This window comes from Physella acuta, unplaced genomic scaffold, assembly GCF_028476545.2.
Source record: "Physella acuta isolate Inbredline_101_S28 unplaced genomic scaffold, ASM2847654v3 ptg000164l, whole genome shotgun sequence".
NCBI lineage: Eukaryota > Metazoa > Mollusca > Gastropoda > Physidae > Physella > Physella acuta.
The window spans coordinates 342,823-358,815 of NW_026731683.1; the positions used below are offsets into that span (position 1 = coordinate 342,823).

General features: G+C 38.1%; 1 protein-coding gene across 1 annotated transcript; it reads left to right on the plus strand.

The window, feature by feature from the left end:
• The first annotated feature begins 2,987 nt into the window (after positions 1-2,987).
• On the plus strand, positions 2,988-3,636 carry LOC131935989 (UDP-N-acetylglucosamine transferase subunit ALG13 homolog). The gene has a single exon (XM_059292771.1). The coding sequence runs from the start codon at positions 3,025-3,027 to the stop codon at positions 3,535-3,537; it is 513 nt and encodes a 170-aa protein (XP_059148754.1). The 5' UTR covers positions 2,988-3,024; the 3' UTR covers positions 3,538-3,636.
• The last annotated feature ends 12,357 nt before the right edge of the window (positions 3,637-15,993 follow it).

Here is a 15,993-nt window from a genome sequence, read left to right on the forward strand (position 1 = left end):
TCTCTACGCCACTGATATATATATATATATATATATATATATATATATATATATTTATTTATTTATTTATATATATATATATGGTCACTTTTAGCCACTATATCACCTTTTGAATACCCACTCAATTGTTATTGACTCACAACTGTTCTAGTGAGTTGTGGTGCGGATAAGCTAGAAATAAGCAGGTCGTGTTTCTAGTACTAGCTCATGCCTTCTAAGGGAAGATCGATTGCTAGTTAGGGAATTGTTCTGTGTGTAATGTTGCATTTGTGCACTGTTGTGTGTTGGTGATGGGACAGGTTGGTGTCAGTTGCATCACCAAATTGCAGAAATATGTGACTAGGTTGCTGTATCTCACACGTCAATTAGGTCATTTGTAGACACACTGAGACACATACCACTACATAATAAGACATCACCAAACGTAGACACATGACATAATAGTGTAGACACTCTACAATCGAGACACTTGACACCATAGTGTAGACACCCTACAATCTAGACACTTGACACCATAGTGTAGACACCCTACAATCTAGACACTTGACACCATAGTGTAGACACACTACAATCTAGACACATGACACCATAGTGTAGACACCCTACAATCTAGACACATGACACCATAGTGTAGACACACTACAATCTAGACACATGACACCATAGTGTAGACACATTACAATCTAGACACTTGACACCATAGTGTGGACACGCTACAATCTAGACACATGACACCATAGTGTAGACACCCCACAATATTGACACATGACACCATAGTGTAGACACCCCACAATATTGACACATGACACCATAGTGTAGACACCCCACAATATTGACACATGACACCATAGTGTAGACACTCCACAATATTGACACATGACACCATAGTGTAGACACCCCACAATATTGACACATGACACCATAGTGTAGACACCCCACAATATTGACACATGACACCATAGTGTAGACACCCCACATTAACACATGACACCATAGTGTAGACACCCTACAATCTAGACACATGACACCATAGTGTAGACACCCTACAATCTAGACACATGACACCATAGTGTAGACACCCAACAATCTAGACACATGACACCATAGTGTAGACACCATACAATCTAGACACATGACACCATAGTGTAGGCACCCTACAATCTAGACACATGACACCCTAGTGTAGACACCCTACAATCAAGACACTTGACACCATTGTGTAGACACCCTACAATCTAGACACATGACACCATAGTGTAGACACCCTACAATCTAGACACATGACACCATAGTGTAGACACCCTACAATCTAGACACATGACACCATAGTGTAGACACCCCAAATATTGACACCTGACACCATAGTGTAGACACCCTACAATCTAGACACATGACACCATAGTGTAGACACCCTACAATCTAGACACATGACACCATAGTGTAGACACCCTACAATCTAGACACATGACACCATAGTGTAGACACACTACAATCTAGACACATGACACCATAGTGTAGACACCCTACAATCTAGACACATGACACCATAGTATAGACATCCTACAATCTAGACACATGACGTTATACAGTATCAGTTTCCAAACTGGTAGTCGCTTCACCGGAACGCAGACTAATGCCATAAGAACTTAACTTAAAATATAATTGTTATTTGATCTAATTTTAATTTAATAATACTAATTTCAATGTCTTTAAAAATTTTAAAATAAGTCTAGACATTGAGCAATTTAGAACATTTTTACTTTAACTATTAAAGTGTGTTACTTCCCATTTTAACATTAAAAACAACCAAGGGACACAACTTATTAATGTGTTCTCAAAAGTATTTTAAAATAAACCGAAATTAAAAAGCAGCAAAATATGACAGTAGAATACCATCTTCCGATACGCAGAGTGTGAAATTTTTTAATTGTATCCCAATGATAATCTAATCTTTTTACACTGTTATTTTCTAAGTTATTATTTTTATCTACTTTTATATGAAAACCATTAGCTGTATGGCTGTATTGAATACATTATCTTAAAGCAAATATTAGATTATTTTACTATTATGGGTGGTCAGTAACTCAGCGATTTGTTAAGAAACATTATTTTGTTCTTGATTAGATTAGAAAAAAATTCATAAAAAACGTTTTAATAACAAGCTTTTATGTAATAATGCACTAAAAAGTAGAAAATAAATTAAAGACTACTATTTAAATTACTATAAAGAAAAGCGTGGGTCACTTTAGTACCGATTGGATACCTTTACTAATATTTGAGAAGAGACCCACGCTTTTCTTTATAGTAATTTAAATAGTAGTCTATAATTTATTTTCTACTTTTTAGTGCATTATTACATAAAAGCTTGTTATTAAAACGTTTTTTATGAAAAAAAATTTCAGTACTTTACATGTTTTATTTACAATAGAGTTACATGACTAAAAACCATTGCGCGCCTACTGAACGTGATGGCGCAGCTATTGAACGTACCGTGATGGCGCAGCTATTAAACGTGATGACGCGTGTGATGTGGTTGGCTATACATGCCTTCTAATTCGGTCCAAATTTTAATTTATTCATAAAAAATTAATTAGGCATCCAATTAAGACAAATTTAATTTCAGATTGCATTGTCTTCATGTCTTGACCCACGTGTCAAATGTGAATCGTATCGGTCAAGTAGAAGTTTCCGAATTTTCACTCCTGCGTTTCGATCTAGACTGACGACAGAGCGACGACAGAGTAAGTGAGTTAAATAAAAGCTCGTAAAAAAAAAAAAAAAAAAAAAAAAAAACTAAAATTGTACCCGTAGGAATACGATAATCTAGACTACTAGAGTAGAGATCTAGACTAGATCATCTAGATCTACACAAATGTGAAATATAAAATCAGAAATAGATCTGGCAATCTAGAATCTAGATCCAGTCCAGATACTAGAGTCTAGTACAGACCACTTGATATCTAGATTAGATCTACGCAATTTTTACTCAGATTATCTACAATTCTGTGGCACATTTGATTTCAAATGATGAAACAAATAAAAAGACTTTTTGTCACGGTGGGAACCACACAGTTTGATTCACTGATCAAAGAGGTTACATCTGTTCCTGTTTTGGATGTGTTAGCAAAACTTGGCTTCACTCATGTAAATTTGCAAATAGGAAGAGGAACATATGAGCCAACGGAAATTGCAGAAACAAATATTACACCATGTATAACCTACTATCGGTTCAAAGATTCCCTTGTTGATGACATTGCTGAAGCAGACCTTGTTATTTGCCATGCTGGTGCTGGAAGCATCATGGATTCTCTAGGGGCCAAGAAACATGTCTTAGTTGTGATAAATGAAGAGCTTATGGGAAATCACCAATCTGAGCTTGCTGCCAAATTGGCTAAAGATAATTATCTTTATTATTGCAGTGTTCCTTTACTATACAAATCTTTACCATCATATGACTTCAATTTACTTCAACTATTTCCACCTGGAGAACCACATAAATTTGCTGATTTTCTAGACAAAACTCTAGGTTTTGTCTAAAATAATATAAGTATGAATTTTTCTTGTTACCCGTAGAAGTTAGTTTAAAGTAAGCTTTATTTTTGCGGTCATCTGTCCAATTGCAAATGTAAAAATCTAATTTGAATTAATAACTTTTTCAATTGATTTATATAAATCATTAAAGATTATTTGTGCTGTATGGCTGGTGTTACCATTACAAAATAAAGCTAGTTTCCACCAAGTAAAAAAAAAAAAATTGTTCTTGATTGTTAACAGCACTAGCAAGTGCTGGCTGAGCTCAGTGCCAAATGACTAGAACATTTTCCTCATACAGCTCACCTGAATAGGGTCAGAGCTAATTACTTTCTTTCAACATTTGCATGCAAACAAGTAGGTTTAGTGTTAAGATCTGGGTGGAATAGTTTCATTATGACATCTGCAACTTTTGTGCATGGTCCATATCTGATTCACTTTGTATGTATTATATACTGTACTGTAAGTTATTTTATTTGTATTTACCATAAAGCACCAATGAGATGAAAAATATAATAAATTTTGTACTTCATTAACGCCAATATTATAATATTGTCAAAGATAAACGTCTATTACAAAGGAAAATTGGGTAGCAACGACGGAACATGGACGTACCCGCGCAACTATGTCTCTCTTCCTCTATTTCTCTCTCTCTCTCTCTCTGTTATAGACAGGCACAAGCACACACACACATCCGTGCACACACACGCACACACACATGCACACAAACACGGACACCCACAAATGCTTGCAGCCACACCTTTACAAGCGATTCTATTTTGACCCCACCAAATAGACATCTGAAATATAGACATCTGAAAAATAGACATCTGAAAAATTGACATCTGAAAAATTGACATCTGAAAAATTGACATCTGAAAAATAGACATCTGAAAAATAGACATCTGAAAAATAGACATCTGAAAAAATAGACATCTGAAAAATACACATCTGAAAAATAGACATCTGAAAAATAGACATCTGAAAAATAGACAACTTAAAAAATAGACAACTCAAAAACAGACAACTCACAAATACCTGTCAGACACCTTACAATGCCACCACACAGCTTTTGTATGGTGTCATCTGTCTAGATACCATACAATGTACACACACAAGTATTAACACATTGAAAACAGGACACTCCTTTTTGTAAAATAACCGAACATTTAAATTTAAATGAATTGTTCATTTTTTTAAAAACGATATTATATAGCTTTATAGCTTTATTTTATTATAACTTGCACTTAACATAAAAAAAAGCGGCACTTAAATTATGATTTTGATTCTTGATGGGCTTTAAATGTTAAAAAAAAGTCGTAAAAATGTCAGGCTTGTAGCAAAAAAAAAAAGAATAAAAAACTCGATAAATTAGATTTGAATTGTCTAGTGTCAGTGACACGTAAACAAAGGATTGCGTTGATTCATGGGTTTAACTAACACGATCAACCTATAGTTCGATCAGGTTTTATTGATTTTTAAATGGTGGAGTAAAACGCCCACAATAAAATTAAAACTATTTTTTCATTGAGTTAGTAAATTGTGTTTTTTTTAGATGAATAAAAACATTAGTAAACAAAATAACAAACAGAAATAGGAATCTTACTCTATCCTTTTGGACATATGTAATTAAGATGGTTTTTAGATTTTAAGAATGGGAGCCCGCTTGTTCATTAAAGAAAAAACAAACAAATAATCCCTTACACCAGCACACTCTTCCCCCACCCCCACCCTATGCCCCGGGAGATACCCTCCGCCTATTGTGACATTCACCATATTCAAGGACTTAGCTCTTGAAATCAACCCAACCCTCGACGTAAAGGCTAAGAAAAAAAAACAGTGGACACTTCGGTGTGCCATATCCGCATCGTATTTTTATGTTGACATTCCAGAAAGATTTTGTGTAGAGAGTATGAAGGTTATTTTTATTGCCCCGCGCTATTGTCAGTGTCGTGGTGGTGGAGAGTGGCGCGGGGGAATGTCAACAATGCGGTGTGCTTTAGAATTGTTTTAGTTTAGAAGAGGGGCCGGAGGGTGGGGTGGGGGGGGGGGTATTTTAAAGACCGACTTTCTAGTGTCGCCATTTGACGTGTTTAGAGAGCCCGTATAGGCTTTAATACATATACTCGGGACACAGGTAGTGGTAATTATAGTATTATTGTAGGTGGCGGGGTAGTCAGACAACTTGACATGTCCGGTTTAATCTATTATTAGCCGGGTTATAATTCCCGATGTCGAGAGTTGGTCAATACGCGTGAAGTGACCTCAGGTTACTTTGTTGATGGTGGGCTCGTCGCCATGGTAACAGGTGGGCCGAAACTAAACTGTTTACCTGTCTTACCTGACTCTCCGAAAAACATGACACGTGTTTTGTCAGCAGAAGATATTCAGTGGTGATGTCCGCAGGTGTGTCAGCTGTTGTGTTGTGGTGTGACAGACGGGGTAGGGGGGGGAGACAGACAGACCATTTTTAGCCGTCTAGGCCTAATAAAAAAAATCATGCCTACGCAAGAGAATTGCTATTAGCATAAAATAAAGTATAATCAAATATTATAACTTTATTACAGATCTCTAATGCAACTTTCAGTGTGTTTTCCGAGGTATTTTCTCCAGTTATTTTATCTACTGGCTCAGTTTGTCGGAAGAAATAACCGACGAAATCTTAAAGGTATCCATGTAAATAGCAACACCTTACCTGTTTTGTTTTTTATGGTTACACCCATTTGCGTTGAGTAGATGGGGGGGGGGGGGGGTGTACTGTCCAGTGTTAAGGTCAATTGCCTTTCTACATGGTCAGGCTGGTAGGTGTCGCAGTTGGGTGTCGACTGATAACGAGATGTGTCCAAGTGTTTAGCGAGATGGTTGAGTCAGGTGCTCCCCGTCGGTGTTTCTTCCAGACTTTTTTCTCCGGGGGGTGAGGAGGGGGGTGCACATGAAATTTTGAGAGGGGGGGGGGTAGATTTACTTCTGGGGGGGGGGGGGAGCGGAGCGCTACCGTAGAGATGCGTGGAAGAAACTCTACTCCCCGTAAGTTAGTCAATCAACCAAAACCCTAACTCACACACCATCCTAAGAATGCCGTGTGTTTTAGTTTAACTGACTGAGGTCCTTACCTTCAACAAGTGTAACAGTTACAGTTAGTGTCAAGGAAACGGTCAGTTTAAAAATTCAACTATTCAACTGTATCAAATCCGGGTGACAATAAAAAAAAATAGGAACAATTTGACGTAAATAACGAAACAAAACCCACTAAAACACCTCATAAACACCACGACTAATGATAACATGCGACCTAAACCAACCATTAACTAAAACATGAACCCTACATCAAAGCTAATCCCATACTGTTAATCTTTGTTTACTTAAGAAAAAGCTTTGAAAAAACCCCGAGACCGCTGGTGAAAACCTACCCCCGTCCTTTGACCACTTTAATAACAGTACTTTGTGTGTGTTCGTGCGCCTCTTGCATGTCTTAGCTTGTCCCCTCCCTTTCTTTCTTTCTACTCTAGCGCTGACATAATACTTTTACTATTATTATTATTACTATTATTATTATTATTATCAGAGGCGAAGCGAAGGGGGGGGGGGTGACACCAAGGCAAAAAATAGCAAAATATATAGAGAAAAATTTGAGGGGGGGGGGGGGGTTGCAAATCGAACGTTTGAGGGGGGTGCAAATCGAAGGTTTGAGGGGGGGGGGGTGCAAATCGAAAATTTAAAATTTGAAATGGTCGCTACGCCTCTGGGTGGTGACACCATTAAGTGCCGCACAGGGTGACACCCGACCTCGCTACGCCTCTGATTTTATTATTATTTAGTAAGAACGCAAAAATATTATTATTTGGTAAAACGCGAAAAAACCTGTACTTTTCCATATGACGTCAATGCCAATACGCCTCTTGAAAGCCAAATCGTAGGAGGACCTCTCAGACGACAGCAATTGCCTGCTCATGTATGAGAACACGACAATAACCAATGCGCGTGCATACACAGTGCTCACACACACCTTACACTTCCTGTTGATGTTGAGTTAATGTTGATGTTTTAGCTGAGACCAACGATGGAGATTGTTTTAGTCTAACACGTTTAGTTCAGTTATTTTTTTATTATTGAGTAACATGTCAATTTAAGCTGGAAAATATGAAAACTTGTAAAAAAAAATAGACCGTTACTGACGTCATAAGTGACGCGTTTAGCACACGGAGAACACAAAAGACGTGGTATCAGTAACAAACACAGCACATATTAAAATACAAACCATACAATATATTTAGCACAAGTAGCAAACATTGCATGAGTAGAAAGTTAACCAGTGGCGTCGCTAGGTCGAGTGTCACCTGGTGGGGCAACTCATGATGTCGACCCCCCCCTCCCCCCAACCCATTTTGTAGGAATCTTCATTTTTACTGAAAAAACTTTTTAACTTTAATTAATCATTCACTGAACTGGCATAAAGCATTTTATTTATATTTTACAATGGTGTCACCGGTGCGGTGCGCACCCCCGCCTCGCGACGCCTCTGACTTTACCACATGTAGCACAATATTACATAAAGCATGAGCATGTAGCACATTTTAGCAAGAGTACAATGCTTGGCATATGAGATACATCGAGCACATAAGGCATGCTTAACACATGAAGCTCATGTGAGACATATAGCACAATTAGCATGTGTATCACTTGATGCACAAAGCATAGGATCACACATTACAGTTCGCAAGTATAGGATGTGCAACAAATGCATAAAACAGCTTCATTTACGCGTGCAGAGTGTAAATTTAAAAATAACTAAAAACGTTCAAAATCTTTTTAATGCTCTCGCTCAAATAAAACTTTATTCAAGTTGTGTCAAATATTTATTTTTTAAGTAAAAAAAAAACAAACGAGCATATTACTTTCAAACAAGACATACACAAAAGACCAATTATTTTTCTCAGTCACAATATTATGTCAATACAGTTACAAGAACAAGATATATTAATCTAGAATATTTTTCATACACAATAACATTTACCAAATCCACAGTTTTCAATAATAAATAATGTATTTAGTTCTATGAAAATATCATTCTATTTTGAATCGGTCACTTCTTTAACTTTAACCGGGCTAATCCAGAGGCGTAGCGACGCGGGGGGGGGGGGGGTGGTACATATGTCCCCGGGCGCCGACCCTAGGGGCGCCAAAATGGTTTGGAAAAAAATTCAAAGCTCATTTTAGCAGCAGTTTTGAATAATTAATATAAAAAATATATAGGGGGGTGGCGGCCTAATTAAAAGTTTTTCCATGGGCGCCGGGAGGGGTCGCTACGCCTTTCGGCTAAACCTCTTAAGTGTTATGGTCTGTTCGATTAAAGTTTTTAAACACAAATGTGCCAACCAAGTTTATGTTTTGCAACGATGCATTTATGAAATCGTGCTAGAAACAAATTGTGCATACAAATTAAAAGCGTGCTTACATATGTAAATAGTGCTAATAATACATGAATTCTAGAAAATGTTCGAAAAATTTTAATCAGTGTATTTTGAAAACGAGTCATAACGAAGATCCATATCACACTCAATGTTTACACTTTCAAAACAAAATCACGTGACTTGCGCATATTAGCATAAACCACCTCGTCCACAATAGATAATATCTCACAACAAATATGTTTTCGTATGTCCTGGTCACGTGATAAGGTTTATGTATTCGACATACGTCCATACCCACTCTCTGGTAGGTCGTAGTTTGTTCGTTTTCGGGCGTGGTTTGTGCATTCGATTTTATTTAAATTAGATGTCACATTCTACAGTCATTGATCTAATTGATATCAATGTGTCGGCAATGTTTGATAGAGGTGAATAAACAAGATGTTTGGTTGTTGTGTCGCTTCTAATACACGCAGAGCTTTAGGTAGCTACGATTTAGTCTTGTTATGGGTAGTTTGATGAGCTAGCATGTCAGTTCTAGAATATTCGGATAATGGGTCAAGAAACTTTAGTCGATAGATATCACGTCATGGCGGGATGGTCTTTAACGCTAACACTGAAGGTGGGATTTCAGTTATCTATGGGTAGCCTGTGGTCAGATGTCAGTTATGTCCGGGTAGCCTGTGGTCAGATGTCAGTTATCTATGGGTAGCCTGTCGTCAGATGTCAGTTATCTATGGGTAGCCTGTGGTCAGATGTCAGTTATCTATGGGTAGCCTGTCGTCAGATGTCAGTTATCTATGGGTAGCCTGTGGTCAGATGTCAGTTATCTATGGGTAGCCTGTGATCAAATGTCAGTTATCTATGGGTAGCCTGTGGTCAGATGTCAGTTATCTATGGGTAGCCTGTGGTCAGATGTCATTTAGTTATGGGTAGCCTGTGGTCAAATGTCATTTAGTTATTGGTAGCCTGTGGTCAGATGTCATTTATCTATGGGTAGCCTGTGGTCAGATGTCAGTTAGTTATGGGTAGCCTGTGGTCAAATGTCAGTTATCTATGGGTAGCCTGAGGGCAGATGTCAGTTATTTATGGGTAGCCTGTGATCAAATGTCAGTTATCTATGGGTAGCCTGTGATCAAATGTCAATTATCTATGGGTAGCCTGTGGTCAGATGTCAGTTAGTTATGGGTAGCCTGTGGTCAAATGTCAGTTATCTATGGGTAGCCTGAGGGCAGATGTCAGTTATTTATGGGTAGCCTGTGATCAAATGTCAGTTATCTATGGGTAGCCTGTGATCAAATATCAATTATCTATGGGTAGCCTGTAGTCAGATGTCAGTTATCTATGGGTAGCCTGTGATCAAATGTCAGTTATCTATGGGTAGCCTGTGATCAGATGTCAGTTATCTATGGGTAGCCTGTGGTCAGATGTCAGTTATCTATGGGTAGCCTGTGATCAAATGTCAGTTATTTATGGGTAGCCTGTGGTCAGATGTCAGTTATCTGTGGGTAGCCTGCGGTCAGATGTCAGTTATCTATGGGTAGCCCGTGGTCAGATATTTATGGGTAGCCTGTGGTCAGATGTCAGTTATCTATGGGTAGCCTGTGGTCAGATGTTAGTTATCTATGGGTAGCCTGTGGTCAGATGTCAGTTATCTATGGGTAGCCTGTGGTCAGATGTCAGTTAGTTATGGGTAGCCTGTGGTCAGATGTCAGTTATCTATGGGTAGCCTGTGGTCAGATGTTAGTTATCTATGGGTAGCCTGTGGTCAGATGTATGTGATTAACTTTAGGCTCTGGGCAGCGTTGTGAGCATTTTCCCCAAGTCTTACACGAAGCTCCACACAAAACCCCACACAAAGCTCCACACACAGCTCCACACACAGCTCCACACACAGCTCCACATTTAGTTCCACACATAGCTCTAAAAAAAAGTCAACCCTTGTTTGTAGCTGGGGGTCGCTCACATTAAATTACTAAAAGTCAACTATTCAATGCGCTGTATATCACCTCCATTCACACACTGCTGTCCGCTCTACTCAATGACCTATTCACCCTGTTGTAAGATGGGGATGAATGAAGGACCTTTGAACAGCGAGTAACCAGGTCAGCGTCCCAAGCGTTGACTTGACGACTGTCGAGTCAACAAACGAGCTGCTGCTAGACGTACCGAGGGGTGAGATAAAAGCTGGTTTGTGTGTCTAGCTTTGAGATTATGTCAACATTTTGATACATTGTGGGGGCGGCGTGGTATGGGGGTAGAGCTAGTGGTTCTTAATTCCTTGTCCAGAGATCGGACCCCGGGCTAATTTAGCTAATTAAGGACAGCAAGTCATTTGGCCATTTTGGAGTGAAAATCTAAAATCAAACAACTACTGCCTTGCAGATTGTTCTAGAATGAATAAAGGCTATGGAAACAAAAGCTGAAAGAATAGCAAGGTAAAGTGGTAGTCAACAGGCCCTAAGACACACAACATGTTGACACGTAATACTTAATTGTGTTGGAGGTAATCCCCTACAATATTACAATCAAGAACCAAGAAAAAAGAATAAATATACAATGCTTCTGGCCGCTAAGGTTTTGAAAAAAAAAATATTCCAGCGTCCTCTAATTTTGAGCAAATTATGGTATAGATGTTTACGATAAATATGATAAAATATCAAAGCTTATTCTATTATGATAAACTAAAGCTAGTACACCAAGTAAAATAAATACGATGCTCCAATAATACAAACACTGAGCAGAATTATAATATCGTTTTAGCTGAGTATACACCAGCCACATGTTGTATCACATTGAGTATAAATTAATATAGTTTGTATCAAAGAGTTGTACTTGATGACCAATCAAATCAGATCTTGCGATCACGTGACTTTTTTAAATATATATAAATCTCAAATGTGGAGTATTGTCCCGTTGGCGTTTAACGGGTGTTGGCGTGAAGCGTTGGTTAGCGACGGGTGAATGTGGGGGTCACGTGATGACCACGCCCTTAGCTACACACTGACCGCTGTGGGCGTCCACTAGGAATGGCCAGAGGAAGCTTTTGATGGCGTCACTCTCACAGTCTGAAGTGTGGAACCTGGCGTGGCACTCGGGCTGTAATAAAAAAAAAACACTGACGTCATCAAATGAAAAAAATGTGGGATAATCAAAACATAAGAATTGATCTCATAAAACTAAAAGTATAGGGGCGTACATTTTCACAAATTTAAACATAAAAATGCATTCTTTAAAAACGTATAAAATAGAAGCAATTATACTTAGCAGCATTCAAGAATTGTCAGTGTTAAAACTCTAATTTGAAACGCACACACAATACTGTTAAAGAAATGTATGTTGTCATCGATACAGAGAACTTTGTTATACGCACAATGCTATCTATCTTCACAAAGTAAACTTCTTAATTTTTTTTTGTTTTAATTACAAAAACTGTTCATTTAAAACATGTTAAAACTATTTTGCATTCACATTTCGAAACTGAAATAATTGACAGCTTTGTTTAAGAGCTTTGCACATTTCTCTATTCACTGTCTAGTTGCTTACATGTAATGTAGTATTAGTACCGTTTAAAAGTTATCGCCCTTTATAGTTATCTTCCCTACACACACAAAAGCTATTTCGACATATTGAAAAGTTAAACACATGTTTTACCTGGGTAAAAACGTTAAGTATGTTATAGTCACAGGTCTAGGTATGCTTTGCAATCAGTCATTTTCAGTAGCTGTCAATTTTAGCAAATCTCATTGTTTTCATTCATTTCTAAGATGATTAAACGAGTAACTCAAACACAACTAAATCCGAAAATGCAAAAATGTAATCGTCTCCAACTATGAACACATTCACACATCACACACTGTCAACCTGAAATATCACACTATCTCCACACATATTGTCAACCCACACATCATATTGCCAACCCGAAATATACCATAGTCAACCCCACCCATCAAACTATTCACCCGATGTATATTCACCCAAGTATATTCCCTCACGTAAGTACCCACTATCTATTCGTACGACCACCCATCCCTCAGATTAACCCAAATTTATTCATTTTATTCATCCGATATGGTTTTGAAGTGATTATTTAAGTTGTGAATGTCGCATATTTAGGCCACTATCTCCCTTCGCCCCCTCCAACCCCCCCCCCCCCCAATAATTTTTTTTCAAGCTATGATACTTTTATAAACGAGTGTCTCCACGCCTCTACAGGCCTCTTCCCGCTTGTCTCCCTTGAATATTTTTCCCAAGTGATCTCCCTTGAAGTTGTGTACATCACGTAGACAGCAGTTCTCCAGTGACTAGGTCACGGGATCCAGGCAGTACCTAGAGTCTGACACCTATGATTCACGGAGACCACGTTATTCCATTCACGTCTCCCCCTTTGTCCGACCCAGCCAGACCTGAATCCGTTGACCTCTCCTGTGGCCAAACTGTTTATCTTTCACTTAACAGCCCCGGGGTGTGGCTTTGGTTCCTACTACACTAGGCGGTCGTCAAGTATTCGGCTATTTGCTGGTATCTGACGCCGTACATCGTGCCCGATAATAACCGCAGTTGTAGATTGTATTGAAGTATTTGCTGATATCTTAGGTCGTACATTGTACCCGATAATAACCGCAGTTGTAAACTGTATAGAACGATCTGCTGGTATCTGACACCGTACATCGTGCCCGTAAATAACAGAAGTTGTAGACAGTTTGAAATTCTTTGCTAATTTCTAGAGTCGCATTGACGATGTCCTTTCTTCGCTTACTTAGGTCTGTCTAACAAGTCATTTGCGTGAGGCAGTTTTGTCGGAGTCTTTTTGACGCCCCCCCCCCCCCTCCCAAGTAGTAGCATCCAGATAAATAAGTCACTTCTACGCCAATAAATGATGGACTACATCTTATACAAAAAGGTATAGTATGAATAATTTAAGAACCCCTGTTAACATTCAGAGGACTGTTACACAGGTTGGTAACTAATCCTGTCATAAACTACCTGTGAATCACAACACCTGCCTAATAAAGCGAATCTATCAAACACTAAAGACCAAAGCCACTTAGTAAGTCATTTTTTATGGGACGGGCTCAGATCGTAAAGCTGAAAAATTAGCATAATTTATTCTTAAAATCATCCCCTCGAAAAGCGGGGGTGTATTTCAACTATCTGCTTAACGTATTCTGACATCTGACCTGAGCTGACCTACCAAAATTTTATCTGGCAGTGAGGTCAACGTCAAATCCTTTGTCGGAATAAAATCAGTGGCGGCGACAGGGAGAGGATCAAAGGTCCCAAACCCCCTCTCATCTATTGCCGACAGTGCTTTTACGGCGCTTTTCAATATATATATATATATATATATATATATATATATATATATATATATATATATATATATATATATATATATATATATATATATATAAATATTGTGCCCACATGCTTAAATCCTGACTACGCCACAGAATGAAACACATTCTTGGAATACCTGAACAATTGATCTAGATGTGCGTGTAAGGTCATTAAATCTTTGAACGTGCACGCGCACAGATTTCTGCCTAATTGAGCGCGATATTTTTGTTTCTACGTTTCAATTAAACAGGAAGGAATTGATGGGAGTGGCGAGACGAAAAGATGCTAATGTGTTTGTTCATCCTTAAACTAAATGGTAATCTTTAAAAGGTGTTTAGTTCCAGGGGTACCTTTTTACGAGTATGTCAAATTGGTAATTTGTGATTTGTTTAAATTTTTCTGCGAGAAATGACATATGGGCAGTTATGTTCTGACTTTTACCCTTGTATATCGTGTCAGAAGATGACAATATTTAAACTTATTTCAGGCGATTGATTGACTGGTTTATTGATTGATTACTGATTGAATTGTTGACAGATTAATTAAATGATAGATTAGTTGAATGTTTGATTGATTAATTTAGTTGTTACATTGCGCTTTCAATTACAAGACTGTATTACAGCGTATTTGTGCACTTTTGTACCATCGTTTTGATTCGAAGGTTATTTTTAAAATTTCCTACTATTCAACCTTTGACTTATAATTTTGATGATAGTGTACCTTTTTTTGCGAGCTTATGTGTTTTTACATTTAAATGTTGTTTATGCCATCTAGTTTAATAGCCAAACAGTATTAATTCGCAGTTTTTAAAAAAAACTGTTTAGAAATATAGCCAGCTTTTTAGTGAGGTAATTCTAGACGTTAGGTAATGTTACATCACGAACGACATTTGGTGAATTCTTACCACCGATATAAGGCGTGGTTTAAAACTTTCATATATCACATATAATACTGTAATCAGAAGTGTACTTAGACGTTTGTCTCCCATATTAGGTAGGTCTAGATCTAGTGAAAAATTTTCAGAAAGATCATTTTTAGGAGCGTTTGTATTTTTATTCTAAAGTTCTTAATCTTATTTGATGAAGGCCACACATTCCCTATAATGTTTTTTTTTTCAAAATGTCGGTCAATGATCTATAAACAAACAATAAACAATGAAATTTTTTTTAAAGTTCTGTTGCTTTTTCATTTGTGCTATTTTTAAGATTTTGTCTTATTTTGTTCAAAAGGCGTGGACCTTGAATGCTAGCATGAAAACAACAACTAGCCACAATTGTTTATCCATACAGACGTGGTACAGGATATACATTTCCCCATGGTTAACCAAGCGGAACCGTTTTACCTACCTAATATGTGGCCATTGTTTGCCTGTACAAGTCTATCATATGGTGCTAGCTAGGCACGTACTACACACCTGGTGCTAACTAGGCTCATACTACACACCTGGTGCTATTTAGGCTTATACTACACACCTGGTGCTAGCTAGGCTCATACTACACACCTGGTGCTAGCTAGGCTCATACTACACACCTGGTGCTAGCTAGGCTCATACTACACACCTGGTGCTAGCTAGGCTCATACTACACACCTGGTGCTAGCTAGGCTCATACTACACACCTGGTGCTAGCTAGGCTCATACTACACACCTGGTGCTAGCTAGGCTCATACTACACACCTGGTGCTAACTAGGCTCATACTACACACCTGGTGCTAG